This window comes from Xiphophorus maculatus, chromosome 5 (genome assembly GCF_002775205.1).
Source record: "Xiphophorus maculatus strain JP 163 A chromosome 5, X_maculatus-5.0-male, whole genome shotgun sequence".
NCBI lineage: Eukaryota > Metazoa > Chordata > Actinopteri > Cyprinodontiformes > Poeciliidae > Xiphophorus > Xiphophorus maculatus.
In genome coordinates this window covers 8,050,128-8,067,045 of record NC_036447.1, presented here as the reverse complement: position 1 = coordinate 8,067,045, position 16,918 = coordinate 8,050,128, and the positions used below count along the sequence as shown (strand labels likewise).

At 37.2% G+C, this 16,918-nt stretch overlaps 1 protein-coding gene across 1 annotated transcript; it reads right to left on the bottom strand.

Annotated features, from left to right (window-relative positions):
• Nucleotides 1-346: 346 nt before the first annotated feature.
• pex6 (peroxisomal biogenesis factor 6) lies at nt 347-16,641 on the bottom strand. The gene is made up of 18 exons (XM_014476144.2): nt 16,074-16,641; nt 14,607-15,224; nt 13,510-13,676; nt 13,252-13,335; nt 11,859-11,958; nt 10,895-11,028; nt 10,398-10,503; nt 9,201-9,397; nt 8,040-8,220; nt 7,667-7,743; nt 6,471-6,588; nt 5,591-5,796; nt 5,433-5,494; nt 4,156-4,264; nt 3,943-4,059; nt 3,004-3,081; nt 2,406-2,545; nt 347-2,188 (listed from the first exon to the last, which is right to left on the bottom strand). Exons 1-18 carry the CDS (start codon nt 16,599-16,601, stop codon nt 2,052-2,054), a joined length of 3,159 nt encoding a protein of 1,052 aa, XP_014331630.1. The 5' UTR covers nt 16,602-16,641; the 3' UTR covers nt 347-2,051.
• Between the last annotated feature and the right edge of the window lie 277 nt (nt 16,642-16,918).

Below are 16,918 nucleotides of genomic sequence, written 5' to 3'. Positions count from 1 at the left end.
AGAAGCCCGCGAAGAAACCCGCTGCTAAAGCCAAGAAACCCGCTGCTAAAGCTAAGAAACCCGCAGCGGCGCCGGCCAAGAAGGCCAAGAAAGTAGCAGCCAAGAAACCTGCGGCTGCTGCTGCCAAGAAGTCTCCTAAGAAGGCCAAGAAGCCAGCAGCCATCAAGAAGGCAGCGAAGAGCCCTAAGAAGGCGGTCAAGAAGGCCACTAAGAGCCCTATGAAGGCAGCAGCTAAGAAAGCTCCAGCGAAGAAGACCGCTAAGCCCAAAGTGAAGAAGGCAGCAGCCAAGAAGTGAACTCCATCCCTGTCAGACATCAGCTAAACAAAGGCTCTTTTAAGAGCCAACACTTCAACGCATAAGAGCTCATTCCGTCACTTTTAACAAACTTTATCCATGAAGAGAAACGCTGCTTTCTGCGATTACGTTGAGTTAGCATGAGAGCATATTAGGGCCATTGTAGATAAAACAAAATTCAAATTTTGCTAGAAAACAAATCTTGAAAAATGTTTTGTTTTCCAAAGTTAGAAATGTTCGATTTTTGCTACTGAGGAACTTTCCAAAAGTCGATTTTTTTTTAAATTCCTGAAATGTCTGAGTTTTTAAAAATAATTTCTGAGTAATCTCAAAATTAGATTTGTTTTTCTAGCAAATTTGAGTTTTCAAACATCTTTAGCAGAAATGCATTTATTCTCTGCTGGTCCTGGTACACTGTTGCATCTTTCTGTACATTTTGAATGTAATTTACGGGGTGTTTACAGATGTGTTCGCTCATTGAGATTTTCAATGTTAAAACATTAATTTCATGTTGCTATGATGCATCAGCACTTGATACTGTTGCAGTTTGGTTTTTTACAAAACGTAAATTTTTGTTTTGTGGTTTTGTTTTTGAAAGTCACCCATCACAGTTCAGCATGTACGAAAGTTTAGTTTAACATTTTACTTTAAAATTGGTCCAAATCACAAATACTGTAACTTTCTGTCATTATGTTGAAGATTTGCAGCTTCATTATTTTTGCTCCAGTGACGTTTAAAAGAAAAATGCCATTATTCGTTTTCTTTTAAGGATATTGTTTGAATTGAATATTTTTGTAATTGCAGTGTAGTTTTACTCCGCTGTTGTAAAGTCAGTCAAACTGAATGTCGGTTTCAGTTTTCAGCAACAGTTTCTACATTGTGAAGTTTGGTCTTTTCTTGACGAGTGTTATATTTTGTAATAAATTATCAATTTTGTTCGTATTACAAATCGTTGTGCGAGTTTAACTTTCCTGTAAAATACAGTACATTTTTAAGACTTAAAAGTACCTTTGCTAAAAATTAAAATAAAATTTTACATTTGTTGCATTTGATCGATTTTCCCCGTCGCTTAGCTTTACTTTGCTCTGATGCAGGTTTTATACAATATTTTCACTATTAAAGTTTAAAGAAAAAAAAACATGCATCATATTTACAATTAGACCAATAAAACATTTTAATACATGAATGTTGGCTTAATACAAGTGTGGTAACCTGAAAAATTAGCTAATTTGGACTCTAATACACACACACAAAAACAAGCATAGAAAAAATGTTTCTGCCATGTGAATCTGTATTAAGAGGCAACTTTCTAATTATATGATTAAGATTTTTACTCTAGCATTTTTATACTGGATGGAAAATGATATAAGATCAAATCACTGATGCTTAAATTATTAATTAAAAAAGTAATTATTGTGACATTTGGGAAACTGAAATAATTTTAGTAATTATAACTGACCTAAAAGTGTCAAATATCAGTATCAAAAATATTTATTTCTCTTAATTTGAAATATTAATGGAAATCTTATTCAATGTAACCATTTCAAAGTCATTTAGAAAATAAAAATAAAAAGAAGAGATATCCACAGTAAATATTTAAAGTCTTTTCACTGATTTATTAGCATGCGCTTCTTTCTTCGTGTCATTTACATGTTAGAAAAATAAAAACGGTGAAAAGCGTCAACTCAGAACTCGCACGTTGTCTTAATGTTACATTTAGCAGCTACGCCTGATGAAACGCCTCACAGAGGTTTTCTACTGTCCGCAGAGTTCCTGGTGAATGCTTCGGTACCGCAGCAGCTCCGCTTCGGAAACAGAAGGTCTAAAGTTTTTCAGAGCAGAAGAGAAATCCTCTGCAGAGAGGAGGACAGGAGAGTCCTCTGAATCCAGACCTGGAGGACAGAACGGCGAGATTACAGATTATTAGGGAATAACTGCTGATGTTGACCAACAAAGAGAGGACAAAGGCAAAGACAATGTGGACATGAGAAAGGAAAAAAACTAATAAAATACATAAATAGTTCCAAAGTAAACTTAGTGTAGCTCTTACCTTAAAAAAATGCCATGAAGGCTTTACAGAACCTTTTAAAGCCATTTTTTTGTTCTTACCATCGTTGATCTGTTGGATTTTTCTCTTGATGGCCGCCGTCATGGCGTCTGAGCACAGAGCGTACAGATCGGCGCCGGTCATGCGAGTCGGGCAGCGATCCACCACATCCTGCAGATTCACAGCCGGATCCAACTGGAACCTAAACACACAGTGAAGACATTTCAACTCAAACTGGGAGTCTGTTTTTTTAATTATTATTTTAGCTTAAAGCACCAAAAATAATACCAATACGAAGGTGTATTAGGGCCATTGTAGAGAAAATACTGTACAATGACAATAAACCTCATATAAAATAAATAAAAAGGAGTAAATTTCCCCCAAAACACAGAAAAAGAAAATTTCTGAGTTTAAAACGTTGAAAATTTGATTGAAAAAAAAACTCAGAAATTTTGAGATTGATCTCATAAACGTTTTAGAAAAAAAAAAAAAAAAAGATCATTCCAGAGTTCACAGAAACGCAGAAAAAAAATTTGGTGGAAATTTACTCTCTATTTTTTATGTCCAAAGGCCCTAATACGTTGTCATACAGCACAGATAAGTTGATGTTGCAGATGCAGACATTTTATTTTCCTCTTGCCTTCAGAGGACTGTTCTTACTTTCTGAGGATGGCCTGGAGAACCTGCAGCTGGGAGACGCGGTCCTCATTGATCCCAACATAGACCAGTTTATCAAACCTGCAGAGACAGAGTCCAAGAGAAGTTCATACTTCATCTCTGCATAAAGAAGTATTCACCCTCTTGGATGTTTTACCCTTTTATTGCTTTTACGAAAAAGCAGTTATGATCAACAAAATGTGGAAGTTTAATGAAAAATAAAATCACCTCAATGTCAAAGTCTGCTGAATTAGCATTAGCAACATCCACATGTTTCAGGGCTGAAACAATTAATCATGATAAATCGAATATCGAAACAATTGTCAACTAATTTAGTAATCAATTAATTAACTGAGGCAAACAGACTCCAAAAAGTCAATTTGCTGAAAGAACAACATATTCAAAGCAGAAATTAGGTAAAAATAATTATAAAAACTATACACATTTTGCATCCAAGTTGTTAAGTGGCTTAAATGGTTATCTGAAATTTGTCTTTTATCTGATTAATCACATAAAAAAGGCAAATTCTACATATTTTTCATTTTACCACTCCAGCCTTTTTAGTACAATTTCAGAATAAGGTAAAAGATGCAAATAAACAAATAATTCAGTTTATTTTTGAAATGCAACAGCAACATTGCTTTAGTAAATTTGAACTGGGTGATGCTAAAACTACCACTTGAGGAGTTTTGGGTAAAACATTTTTACACACAAGTGCTTTTATATCAAATGTAAACTCTCTCTACATATATTGTACAGTTTCGGTTGAATTACTGCTCTGAATATTGTTTTTTTTAAGCAAAATGCATTTTTTTGAGTCTGTGTGTTCCAGTTAGCGACTAATCGATTGCTGAATTAGTTGATGATTGTTTCAATAATTAATTAATCTCAATATGTTTTGTCATTATGAACACTGTCATCATTTATTTGATTATTTCTAACCTTCCGGGTCTGAGCAGCGACTGGTCCAGCAGATCCGGACGGTTTGTGGCTCCGATCACAAAAACTCCAGCAGACGACTGCAGCGAGTCCAGTTCAGCCAGCAGTTGAGACACAACTCTGACCAGAGGACAGAAGATCAGATTTATTTATGTTCATGAAGCAGAACACAGAGAGAAGGTACCAGAAAGATTCCCGACTGAAGTCAACGCTCACCTGTCCATCACTCCTCCAGAGTCTCCACTGCGCCCCCTGTTGGGCGCCAGAGAGTCCAGCTCGTCAAAGAAGACGACACAGGGAACAGCCGAGCGCGCTTTGTGGAACACTGAACACAAACAAAACATTACAAAAGACCAAAGGATGAAACATCAAGATCACACAAAAAAGATCTAAAACTGCAAAAACAGTGACGAAGAGTTAAATATATTTATAAACCAGACAACTTAGAAATCTTTAAAATGTGAAACGAATAAATACAAAGCAGATAAATCATTTCAAAACATTTGGATATAAAAAAAAGTCTTTGGGCCTGACAATGTCCCCTGGATTGTTTCTCTCATTTAGAAAAGACACGCAGACCACTTTGTTGTCTTAAACAGAAAACGGATTTTAAAAAAAAGATCCTTCTAATAAGTTAAACAGACACGTATGAAATTATTGTCAAATCAGAAAATGGGCAGATTGACTATGACAAGCTTTTCCAAAGATGGGACAGATGAGTGAGCATCGTAAAAGTAAACATGATTATGAAGAATCTGGACAATCGGCTGTAAGGCAGCCATTTTATTTTGATAGGTAATAAGACACATGAATCAAAACAATTGAAATGGAAAAGAAGAACAAAGTATTTATTCCTTCTAGACAAATATTCCCTTTAACCATCAAGATCTTCCAAGCAAAATGTCTAAATTTAATTTAGTTGGTAGGGACAATGCACATTAACATTTTTGTAAATGTCGTTTTTCCAGCTGTCGTTCCTGGATAATGAGTAATTTGTCTTGAAAAAATAAACAATGGTTAAAATGACGGAACTATACAAATTTCATCAATAAATACAAAAGATGCAGTGATGATTAGATCAAATGATGAGACGAGGCCTGTCATGATAACCCATTTTGCTGGATGATAAATATTCCCAGAAGTCATTGCAATAAACAATAATATTGCTGTTTTGAGACAATTTTCAAGTAATATCATGGTAATAATGGCATAATAATGCAAAAACATTCTAAAAAATCTTCAAATCTTAATGAACATTTAACACTGGAATTTATAACATTTTAAATATCCAAACTAAATAAACAATAAAACAAATAAAATGGAATATAAAGTCTCTGTAAACAAAATTGACCTTAAAAAATGGCTAATTGAGACCAAAGCACCAGACCAGTAGAAAGAGATAAAACAGAAAAACAATAAATCATGCAAATGGAAATTGTCCAGCTGGTTTTAAATAATTGATTTACTGTGACAGGAACAGATGAGACACAAACCTTCTCGGATGTTTTCTTCACTCTGACCCACATACATGTTGATGAGCTCTGGACCTTTGACACTGAAACAGAAAAGAGCCGCAGCTTAAGAAACAATTAAACAGCATTTAAAGAAACAAAAAGAGGAAGTTCACACCTGGTACATGACGTAAACCCACCTGAGGAAGGTCATGGCGCATTCGGTGGCCACAGCCTTGGCCAGCAGGGTCTTTCCTGTACCGGGCGGTCCGTACAGCAGGACTCCGGTTCGGTTCAGACCCAAAGACAGGAGCTCAGGACGCTGCAGAGGAAGCTGCACAGTGTCCAGGATTTCCCTCTTCACATGCTCCAACCCTCCAACGTCCTCCCAGCACACATTAGGGATCTGTTCGTTCAGAGTTACAAAGCCAACAAGAATAAAATGATTATAGAGTCTGTGTCAAATTTAGCTCATTTTGGGCCAAATCAAAAATTTTGAATGTTCTTAAACGGGCGGTTCTGCCAGAATGTACAGTGAACCCTCGCTATATCGCGGTTCACCTTTCGCGGCCTCGCTGCTTCGGATATCGGCTATCACGGGTTCTTGTTGGAACGTAACCCCCGCGAAAAACGAGGGTTCACTGTATTGACAAAACCAATTAAACTGTTAAAATATCAATAAATAGCGGTTCCTCCAGGATTTTCTGATTGATTTAATGTTTTTGTAATCAAAGTCAAAGATTTTGTGGTGAAAATTTAGAAATGTTAATAAGGAATTTTTACCATATTTGTGCTAATGATTGATGTTAAATGTGACTTTTTGTTACTCGCCGCATCAGTTACGGACTATAATTTGGCATCAAGTAAGGCTGAGGCTGCAGTCACTTAAACGCAATATATATATATATATATTTTTTTATTTTTACCAATTTTGAAACAATTTGCAGCACAGTCAGAAAACAATGTGGAGATTTGTTGATTTTGTATAAGTTTTGCAGTTTTGTGGAAAAACTGGAGGGACTTAAAGCTCAGCGGGCTCCAGAATAATGAAAGCAGCTCTGCTGAGGCCGACGGCGTCACCTTTGGGGCTCCGATGGCTTTAGACTGGGCGCTCTGCAGCGTCTCCAGAGCGCAGCAGAAGTCCTGTTTCATGATGGTCACTCCGCTGGAGCACAAGTCCTCCTGCAGGCTGCCACCACTGAACAAACAACAACACTTTGAACAGCGTCCAACTAAATTAAATAAAACCTGTGATCATTAATCTGCCAATAAAAATGCATCAGTCAGAGGTTTGGACATTTTCTATTTATCAGAAACCATCAGTGATTTTATGTCATCAAGGACTCTTTATTTGCTCAAACAACAAATATTGCAAATTCCATCCATACTTTACATCTTACATCTACATTTTATGAATAATTTTAAGTTTGTCACATTTTAAAGACACATTTTTCCCTACATACATTCATGTCTAGTCAAATATCTAAACAGAAAAGTGATGTTGATTTCATCTTTAAAATCACTTTGAACAAATTTAAATATTTGGTGATGTCAGGGAGTCCTTTTAGTTTTACCATTTTATTATAAATCTGTATTATATGCATCTATGTTTGCACTGTAAACATCAATGTAACCAGAGATATCAAAGATAAAATAAAAAAAATTGGTTTTGCCAATGTGATTTATGATAATTTCTTAAAATAGTTTTATTGGAAGGTTTCAGTTAGCAACGTCCATAATGTTGCTAACATCCGCAGTTAGCAACACGACATAATTAACTAAATCATGAAGTATATCTACTTTTTAAAATGAAATCAAAAAATTTATTTACTAAACATAAAATTAATTTTATGTTTAATAAATTATTTCCAATTTAAAAAAATTTATGACAATTAAATTAAGTTATTCATTTATTGCAATTTGGCACTCTTCACTCTCCATATGCCTCAGATAATGCATGGATTTGTCCAAGTTATTTGACATTATTTTTTTATACCTTTAACTGTATAAATAATATGAATATTTGGAGTTGCACTCTGATCTATTTTTGGTTATTTCCAGTTTAGTCTCATATCTGGCAACCATAAATACGCATTATGTCAGTTATTTTTGTCATAAAAGTGGCTATTCATAAAGTTTTATTTAGTGGGCTGCAAAAATTTCCTAATAAAATAATTAGTGCCAGCTCTGATTGTAAATATAGAGATGTTTGTAGAAGAGCTTCTCTTTCTGTAATTGTTGCAGTCAGAGTATTAAACCCATGGCTTCAGTCTCACCAGGTGTGGATCAGCCTCCTGCAGGCAGCTCTTCCAGCTTCAGTCAGAAGAGCGCTCAGATCTCCCAGCACAAAACCCTGAGAAGATGAGAAAATCTAGAGTGAAATCCCTGTTAAAATTTGTGTAGGGAGTAATCTGACCACTGTGGACCCAGAATTATTAACATTAATGTATTATGCTCTCAAGCCATTTGAAAATCTATGTCTAGGTTTTCGTTTCCCTACAAACTACAGTACCTAGCAACCTCTGTCTCTGCCACAGAAAAGCCTTCAATTTACAAAAAAGAAATAAAATAAAGAGAGTTATCTCTCCTTAATTTATAAATCTTATTAAACCCAAATAATTCATAGGTCCCATAAAGATCAACGCTTACTGCTGTTAGCTTGGACAGTCGCTCCAGGTTGACGTCTCTCCCCAGATGAAGCTCTCGACTCAGACCTACCAACATGGCGAGCCGCTGCTCCTCTGTGGGGCTCTCCATCTCCACCTGGTGGATAAATGCCCCCATGATGGAGAGATCCCGAGCTCTGCAAACCGTGGCCACAACTACCACACTGACAGAAACACACAGACAACAACACATTAACTCTGTTCATCCTGAAGTCCGTCTGCATCACTGCAAAAGATCAGTAACATGGTAGGGCTGCATGCTTTAGTGAATGATTATTTGTAGAAAAGGATGCAGCTAAAAAATTTGGAGGTTTATTGCAATTAAAAGTTAATTAGTGTTTATAGTCCATATTGTACTTATCTATCACATCAAATCAGAATAAAACACAATGAAGTCGGTGGTTGTAACAATAAACATTTGTACCGATTCAACATATATGGCAGGGCTGGACAATATGGATGAAAACTGTATTATGATGCAAGTGTCGACATTGATAATTATTGATTAGATTTTTTGTTTAAAATATCTTTAATGCTGCCTTTTTGGTTTTATCCACAGTTTTCAAACTTTGTTTTTATTTTTATTTTTAAGCAGTTATGAGGCACAGAGGTGAAACCTTAAACCGCTGCTGTGCAAGTTGCTCAACAGGTTGTTGCTAGGCAACCAGAGAGTGTGTGAGTTATAGTTGATGCCACCAAACTTTGTGAGTAGTTTGAGCGGTTAAAGCCTTTCTCCTCTGCCTACATTTCCCAGAATGCTGTGGGATTCTGGATCAAAGTTCAGTTAAATTACTGATTATTCTCTATCAGACGTATTATCCATGGATATTGATCATGTGTCTATAGCGTTATACATTATTGATTTATTGTCCAGCCCTACCTACATTTCATTCACAAAAAATGCTATTAGTCTTCTGTAATTTTTTGAAACACCAAAAAAAATTAAGATGATCAGGAATAAATACGTATATTAAACGTATCAATTTTCACGTATCAAGTTTCACTTTCTGAGCAAGTTTAAAAAAATAAATAAACTTTCTATTGATATTCCAACTTACTGTCATGCACCTGTAGATGATAGAAGACGTCTTGTGTGTGTTTTGTTTTTTTTCCCCAATAAAATCATCATGTTTAAGCCACTGACCTGGTGGGGGCGCTGCCGAGCAGCTGGCACAGAACCGCCTTGACCCGGCCATTGTCTTCAGCAGCTCCTTTTAGCAGGAGATGCAGGTTTCTGAGCAGCAGGACACATGGCTGCAGCGCGTTGGCTCGCTGGAACACCGACGACAGTTTCACTTCTGCAGCTGCAGGAGTGTCTGCACACACAGTCACACAGTTCACCTACACACACACACACACACACACACACACACACACACACACACACACACAACAAATTACTTCTTTAAGCAGCAAAACACACCCACATTGCAATTTTTTTTTTTGAATAAATTCACACAAAAACAGATATAATTTGTAAAGAGTAAAAACTGTGACATCGGTAAAAACTAGAAGTATAAATATGTATTTGCACACGTCTTAATGAGACAATTGGAGGCAGAATTTAATAAGCTTTGTTTTCCTCCTACTCGTTTTCAAATTGGATATGAAAGTTTTGTTTCATGTTTGATAATTATAATTGTTTTTTTATTTACATTTTTTCTGTTGACATTTTACCTGTTTGAAAAAAAAATAAAGATTTAATTTTGTTTCATTAGAGATAAACAGATTTGTTCTCTTTATGTTTATCATTTTAGTTTATTGAAAATGTTCTGAAGAGCTGGTCAACAACATTGGGTTTAAGCAGAGTTGGGCTAATTACTAGTTACATTTACTTGAGTAACTTTTTTGACAAAAAAATACTTTTATGAGTATTTTTATTATGTAGTACTTTTTACTTTTACTTGAGTAATTTTATTGTGAAGCATCTCTGCTATTAACTGAGTAAAATTTCTGGATTTTCTACCCACTGAATGAACAACAAACATGTTTTAACCAAAAATTCGCCAGACAGGACACACACCTGCAGTTTTGTTGAATATTCATATGTTTTGAATTAAAAATCAAAAATATTTCTTACTACACTACTTCCTCAGCCTTACTTGATGTCAAGTTACAGTTCAAGATTAATATGATCAAATTATTTAACTTCTTTATGTTTGTGTCGAATCTGTCTGCTTGTTATTCTTTTTTTTTCTCATCTTTTTGCAGATTAGAATAAATCTAGAGAGATTCCTTGCAAGAATTTCTCAGGTAGCTCAACAAAATCATTAAATTTAATTGCAAAAAATCCAAAAGGAAATCAACAAAACCAATCATGAAATTAGACATTAAACTGCACCTTCAGCAGGTGGAGGTGGAGTCTGCGACTCGCCGCTCTGACCACAGTCATCTTTCCGCTGCCTGCAGGACCTTGGAGGATGACGGTGCAAGCAGACAGAGACTCTCTATAACCAAACACAACACTAATCAGACTTAATTCCTCCTAAAGAACCGACAAATATAAAAGTCTTATTATTTACATAGTTCATACACTATTCCCACATTTAAATTCAAGCACTTTTTAAGCATTTTCAAGCTAAATTTTCAAACTTTTCCTGCACCACACTTGCAAACAACACACATAAACTAAAAAATAGACAGCTTCAATTCACTAATATATGACATAATTTATTACTGTTATTAATAATGTGTTGTGATTGGGGTCTTTACTTTACAATAAGGACAAAGAAAACTAAAAACTACGTCATGGCGGCGTGGGCGGGGTTCTGGAGAGCGTGACGTCACGTGCAAAGGGTCAATAAGAAGCAGTGAGGTGTCAGCAGGGAAGTAAGCTACCTGTGCTGCAGGTGAGGCAGGATGAGGTCACTGAGGAGGTCGACGGTCTTGTTGAGGCCAGAAGGAGCCAGGCTTCTCCACAGAGACTCTTCATCCACACAGCAGCAGGGAACAGGGCTGTTAGTGAACGTTCCCTATTAATGCATTTAAAGCATATTCATTACCACCGACACCAAATGAATAGTAATTTTTAAAGTACAGTATCAGACCTCGCTTCAATAGGAGGTATATATACCAACTAAATGTCTGCAAGGAAATTTACAGAAAGTTGTGCTCACTGCATAAACACAAAATCTTACCAAATATATTTGGTCTAGTTTCTGGTGCAAATATCAAAATAAGACAAAACTTCTTCACAAGTAACTTTTTAGCAAAATATAGGTAATTTTGCTGATTAAAAAGTAATTATATTGATTACTTTTTAATCAATATAATCGTCTTATATTGATTAAAAAGTACTAGTTTCATTGGCAGATTATTTCCCTTATAAATTATAATCCAGTGGAACGAATATTTTTTCAACAGTATTAAGGAATTATTGACATAAAACAAGCTCCTGTATCTTACTGGAAAGTTACTTGCAATTTAATATTGTCTTACTTCAAGTGTATTCAGATATATGCAATAGAAACTAGACCAAAAATACTTGATAAGGTTTTGCAGTGTTGCAGAGCAGCAGTTTTTCTAAGTAAATAAAAAAAAATCTTAATCCTAAATTTTTACGTTTTTATTAATCAGTTTTTCAATCATTATTATAAAACACCAGTTACACACAGAGGCAGCATATATGCAAAACAAATGTAAAAATGATTGAATGGTGAATAAAAGTGAGAAAAAAACATTCCAACAGTTGATGTTTTTTCACATATCTTGCAGCATTTTCTGTGGGTTTGCTAATGCTGTTTTTGGAGCCATGATATGGATCATTCCTGTGTTCAGACACTAAATAGAAGCAGATGTTCACCATGTAGAGTGAGGTGTGAGCCTCATCAGCCAGAAGAGCTTCTCCCCCTCCGTTAGCAGATGGGAGAGCCTTCTGAACTTTAAAGTACAGAACCGGGCACCTGGCAGAAGTAAAAGCACAAATATGATCAGAAAAAGACTTCACAATAGTAGCTGTGTTTCCATCAACAATTTGACATTTCGAAAATAAATTAGCTTAATGGAAAAACACCATTTTCAAAAGAAAACTCTCTTTTTTTGCTAAAAAGCTTTGGTGCTGGAATGTTTTGGGGTTTTTCTTTTGCTTGCATCAAAATTGGATGTTTCCACTGGTGCAAACCACGAAGACAAAAACAACAGGAAGCGGTTGGAGGACCACGATGAGGCATATCTTACTGCATGAACAAGCTCATTCATGTGTGATTTTATTTATGTTTCTTATTTAATGAAAACGTGCCGATTGCAAAATTGTGTTTTTTCGACATTAGTGGAAGATCGATAAAGTTTTGTGCACGTCTGTAACGGAAAAACAGCTGGTGATTTGTTTGAAAGGTTTGTTTTCTATTTGAAGACAACATGTCAGCACAACTTATTGCAAAATTGCATCTGACTGAGCTGACACATCCCGAATTTACATTAGTTAATATTTGGCACGGAAACATTTGTTTACGATTCCAGAGGTCAGGCGTTTCCTGTAACTCTTGACCACGTTACCAAACACTGCAGCCGTGATTTTGATGCACATCTGGATTTCCTCCAGATCTTTTGAGTTTCAGAGTTGTTGCTAAGCAACACAGTGTTGAAGTGTCATTTCTATGCACAGCTTTTACATTTTGGGCTTCATAATGGCTCCCAATTACATTTATTGTATCGTTTATTGTGAAACTTTTTTTAAGAATTTTGATTGTTGTCTCAATAAATTGTAATTAATGGTGTGGGTTTTTTTTTAGATAAAACAAGCAGTATTATTGTAAATTTTATTTTTACTATTTTCTCCACTGTTCAACATCAAAATAAACCACTTACTTCAAAAATATGACTAAATGTAGTTACTTTGTGCAGCTTAGTGATATAAATCACACTTCTTTAAGTGAGTTCTTTAAATTTACAAGAACAATATTTGTGTTTGTGTGGCAATGAATGCTTTGAAATGCAATCACAGGCATACAGTTACATAATAATTAAGCATTTAATATTTTTTTAGTCATTGTTTTTGTTGTTGTCACAATAAAACACCATAAAATATTGTGATAAAATTCCAAGTGCAACCTGTTATGTGTGTTTTGTAAACCTGAGGTCAGATTTACCTGAATGAACCTGATAAAGACCTGATAGTTTTATATTTTCGGAAAGTGGGTGTTTTTGTTTTTCTTTTTTTTGCCATAATTGTAAACATGCACACAGGTGTGCTGTACCTGCGAATCCCCTCTGCGTTGTATTCCAGCAGCTCTGGATGGTTTTCAGCAGGAACCGTCAGGATGTCTCCCTCTGAAATCACGCTGTGAAACGTCACAACAAACTGGTTAGAGAAAAGAAACAGCGTACAACAGAGAACTTTCTGCTTCACAGTGAAGTCGTGTCTGTTGAAAATGCCTTCCTGCTTCTTTCCCCACACAGTTAATCAGATTACATTAAGCGGAGGCGTTTGGACTGGCAGACCTGCAGTAACCCACCGTGGTGTGGTGAAATGCTCGGCCAGCAGGTTGTCGGGGAAGCTGAGGTTGCTGTGCTGCGGAGAGCTGACCGGCTGGATGTGAAGCTCAGTGGCAAACGGCAGAGAAGCTGAGAGGCAGTAACTGTCAGAGCGCTGCCTGAGATCTTCAAGAGCCGATTTCCACCTCTAATGCAGCAGAGCAAAGAACAGCTCATCAAACAAAGATCTAAATGAGACAAACGTCCTTTTATTTTTTTTAAATTAATTTAAAAAATTTTAAAGATGCACAAACATCATTTTAGTTTTTTTTTTTCAATTCCTGAATTATTTTAATCTATTCAGTCACAGCTGATGTCAGAGGTCCCCAAGGTCTGCTGTCCTGTCAACTTTTAGGTCCAACACACCTGAATTAAATCACTTAATTACCTCCTTAGTAAGCAGTCAAGTTCTCCAGAGTTCTGCTAAGGATTTCAATATTTGGCTCCAGTGTGATGAAGTTGCAGAACTCCTGGTGCATGATGTTTCTCTTTACCACACTGGGATCTTGTTTTTAGAAAGTTCAAATTGGGTCTTTCTGGACATAAAAGCAACTTTCTGAAGTTAATATTTTATGGTTTTACTCAAAACCATTGCTCCCGTTTCTGCCAGTTATCTTTTGTTGTGTTTTTACGGAAGATTTCTGTCTTGATTCAATGATTTTACCTTTTTATTTTAAACACCAAAGTGTTTTGTGTCTCTGAATCAAATTTCATACTTGGCTGATTATGTAGCTTGTTGAAGAAGCTCCAGGAACATTTCCACTGTTTACACTGACAACTCTTTGGTTGCTGCTACAGCTTTTTAATGCTAAAACAAAAGTGGAGCTTTTCTGTCACCATTAAATATGGCGTCATTCAACTTCTGTAAATGGTGTGCTGATATGTGACGTCAACTTTCTTCTTCTGCACATTCGGTGCGTTGGGAACGTAAACCGTTCAGACCGAAGTCTCATTGTGGTCGGGATCAATTATTAACATGAATTACCACATAAAAAACGTTTTCTTTCAGAATTAAGACTTGAAGTGTGAACATATCCTTACTGAGCAGCTTAAAGTGTGTTTAAATGTACTGCAGCACCTTCATCCTTAGTGTGCAGCTCTTCACAGGAAGCTTTTCTCCTTCTGTCATATTGAACCACAGAGTCGCTGAGATGAAACCCACATCGTCGTGGATCGTCAGTTCTGGACCCAGATCCACCACTACTGCAGAGACCAGGCGCTCTCTGCAGGGGGCAGCTCTGACATCGACCTCTTCCCCCAGCCCTCTGCCGCTCCCTGCAGGCCTGGACAACCTCACCCACTCATGGTTGAACAGCCCCAACCTTAGAAGCAGCTGCTTGCTCAGGAACATGCAGCTGTCTGTGTCCACAAGTGCTCCTTGCTTGCCTTTGACCCAGTACCATCGCTGAGTGTCCACCACGCGCACGTCTAACCTGCACTCCAAGGCCTGCAGGACGTCCGGCAACCCAGAGCCCAGACTACTCCAGCTATCCAGGAGAGACCGAGACCCAACGCTGTCGGCGTAATGAGCAAAGTCTGACACGCTCAGTCCGAGAGATCTGCCTGGCAACGACGGGCCTGGAGGGTCCGCGCAGTCCCAGCAGTCGGTCAGGACCAGAGAGGTGTTGGCTGTGATTCTCCCCTGCTTCACTGGACTGCATTCCAGCACCAGGAGCTCCAGGAGGCGCTGTTGCACCTTGCAAAACACAGAGAGCAGGAAATAATTCAGATGAGTGAAATACATAAAGATGGTTTACTTGCACAATGGCATAACAGGGCAGTTGTAAACATTAAACGAGTACATTTCTACCAAAAAGCTCCCCAGAAACGTTGAGACTAATATCAGAAATTTCCACGTTTCTTTCTAGAAAATGTCTTAGATTAACCTCAACATTTCTGGATTTTTTAATTTAGTCCCAGAAATATTCTGTGCTTGTTAAGTCGAACATTTTTGACTTTTGTAAACTTTCTGAGTTTCTGAGTTTCAAAAGTCAAAAATCTTAAACTTTTGGTTCTCAGAAAGTTTAATGTTTTTTTTTTCTAGAAAATGTCTTAGATTAACCTCAAAATTTCAGATTTTGTTTGTAGCAAATGTTTTGACTTGTGGAGCTAAGAAAATGTCAAGTTTTTTATAGAAAATGTCTGAGCTTATTCTCAATTTCTGAGGGTTTTTTTTTCTTGCGAATTTTGACTTTTGGAGCTCATAAATTTTCGCAATTTTTGTCGGAACATTAGGGACTAAATTAGAGAATTTGGCAGAAATTCCCTAAATTTGTTAGGGCCAATGCATTTATCTGCTGGCCTACATTTCACATGAACACCACATTCTGTCACTTTACAACCAGAAAATGTGTATTTCACTTCAGCTACATGTGTTAGACAAACTATTGCATAACTGATGATGATCCTGGAAACAGTGTATAAGATGGCCAAGAAGAAAAACAAACATGTCAGTCGGTGTTAGTCCAGCAACATGAATCTAAATATGATAAAGTTATCTTCTTTTGGGTTAATTAGCTAAGTAATGATCAATTCAGCGTCTCACCTGTCCCGTGTCGTCTCCAAACAGTGGATGATGGGACAGGAGAAACGGGTCTCCTTGACGGGCCAGCGGCTCCTGCCCCAAGTGACAGAGCTCCAGCAGTCCACCGGTGAACTGCTCCCTTCCTGCCCAGCAGAGGCTCTGCCTGCTGCGGGCTCCGAGTACCACCCTGTCCAGGCTGACCGGCTCCAGAGGCCTGATGGTTCCGGCGTATGAACACCGCTGGAACCGAAAGTGTTTCAGGAAATACTGGCTGGTGAAGAAGCGGACACGGAGTCCGGACTCGCTGTCGGCAGTTAGGCAGCTACTACCCCCTGCGCTGCTAATCTCCTCCATGGTGGTCGGGTGAACTTGCAGTAAAATGCCCGTCCTGTCACAGAGCTGAGGCTGGTTCGGGGTGAAGAGGACGGTGGGCTGGTTGGTGCCATGTTGGAAAACAGATTCCAGGTCAGATTCCAGGGCCAGAACATCCAGAGGACTAATGTGTGTGGGAAAATTCTCCAAACAACTCAACTGAATCTGTACCGCCATGTTGGAGCTTCCTCACCGCTTTATAGTTGCCTCCAGGTGTCGGTAGCGCCACCCAGTGGACCAGAAGAGGAACACCACGCGAAAATGTATACAGCTAGGACCATAGAGTTTGTTGGGGGAAAAATTGAAACGAATAAAAAAAGAATTTCAAACTAAAATATAATTTTGAACCGAGAAAAATTATTGTGCAAGCAAAAAATCTTATTTTCATTTATTCTAATCTTCGCTTCTGTTAAATCAGTTTTGAAAATAAGTGAATTTATATCAAAAGAAATTGGGGCTATAGTATGTTAAAAAAAAAAACATTTTGAAATTTG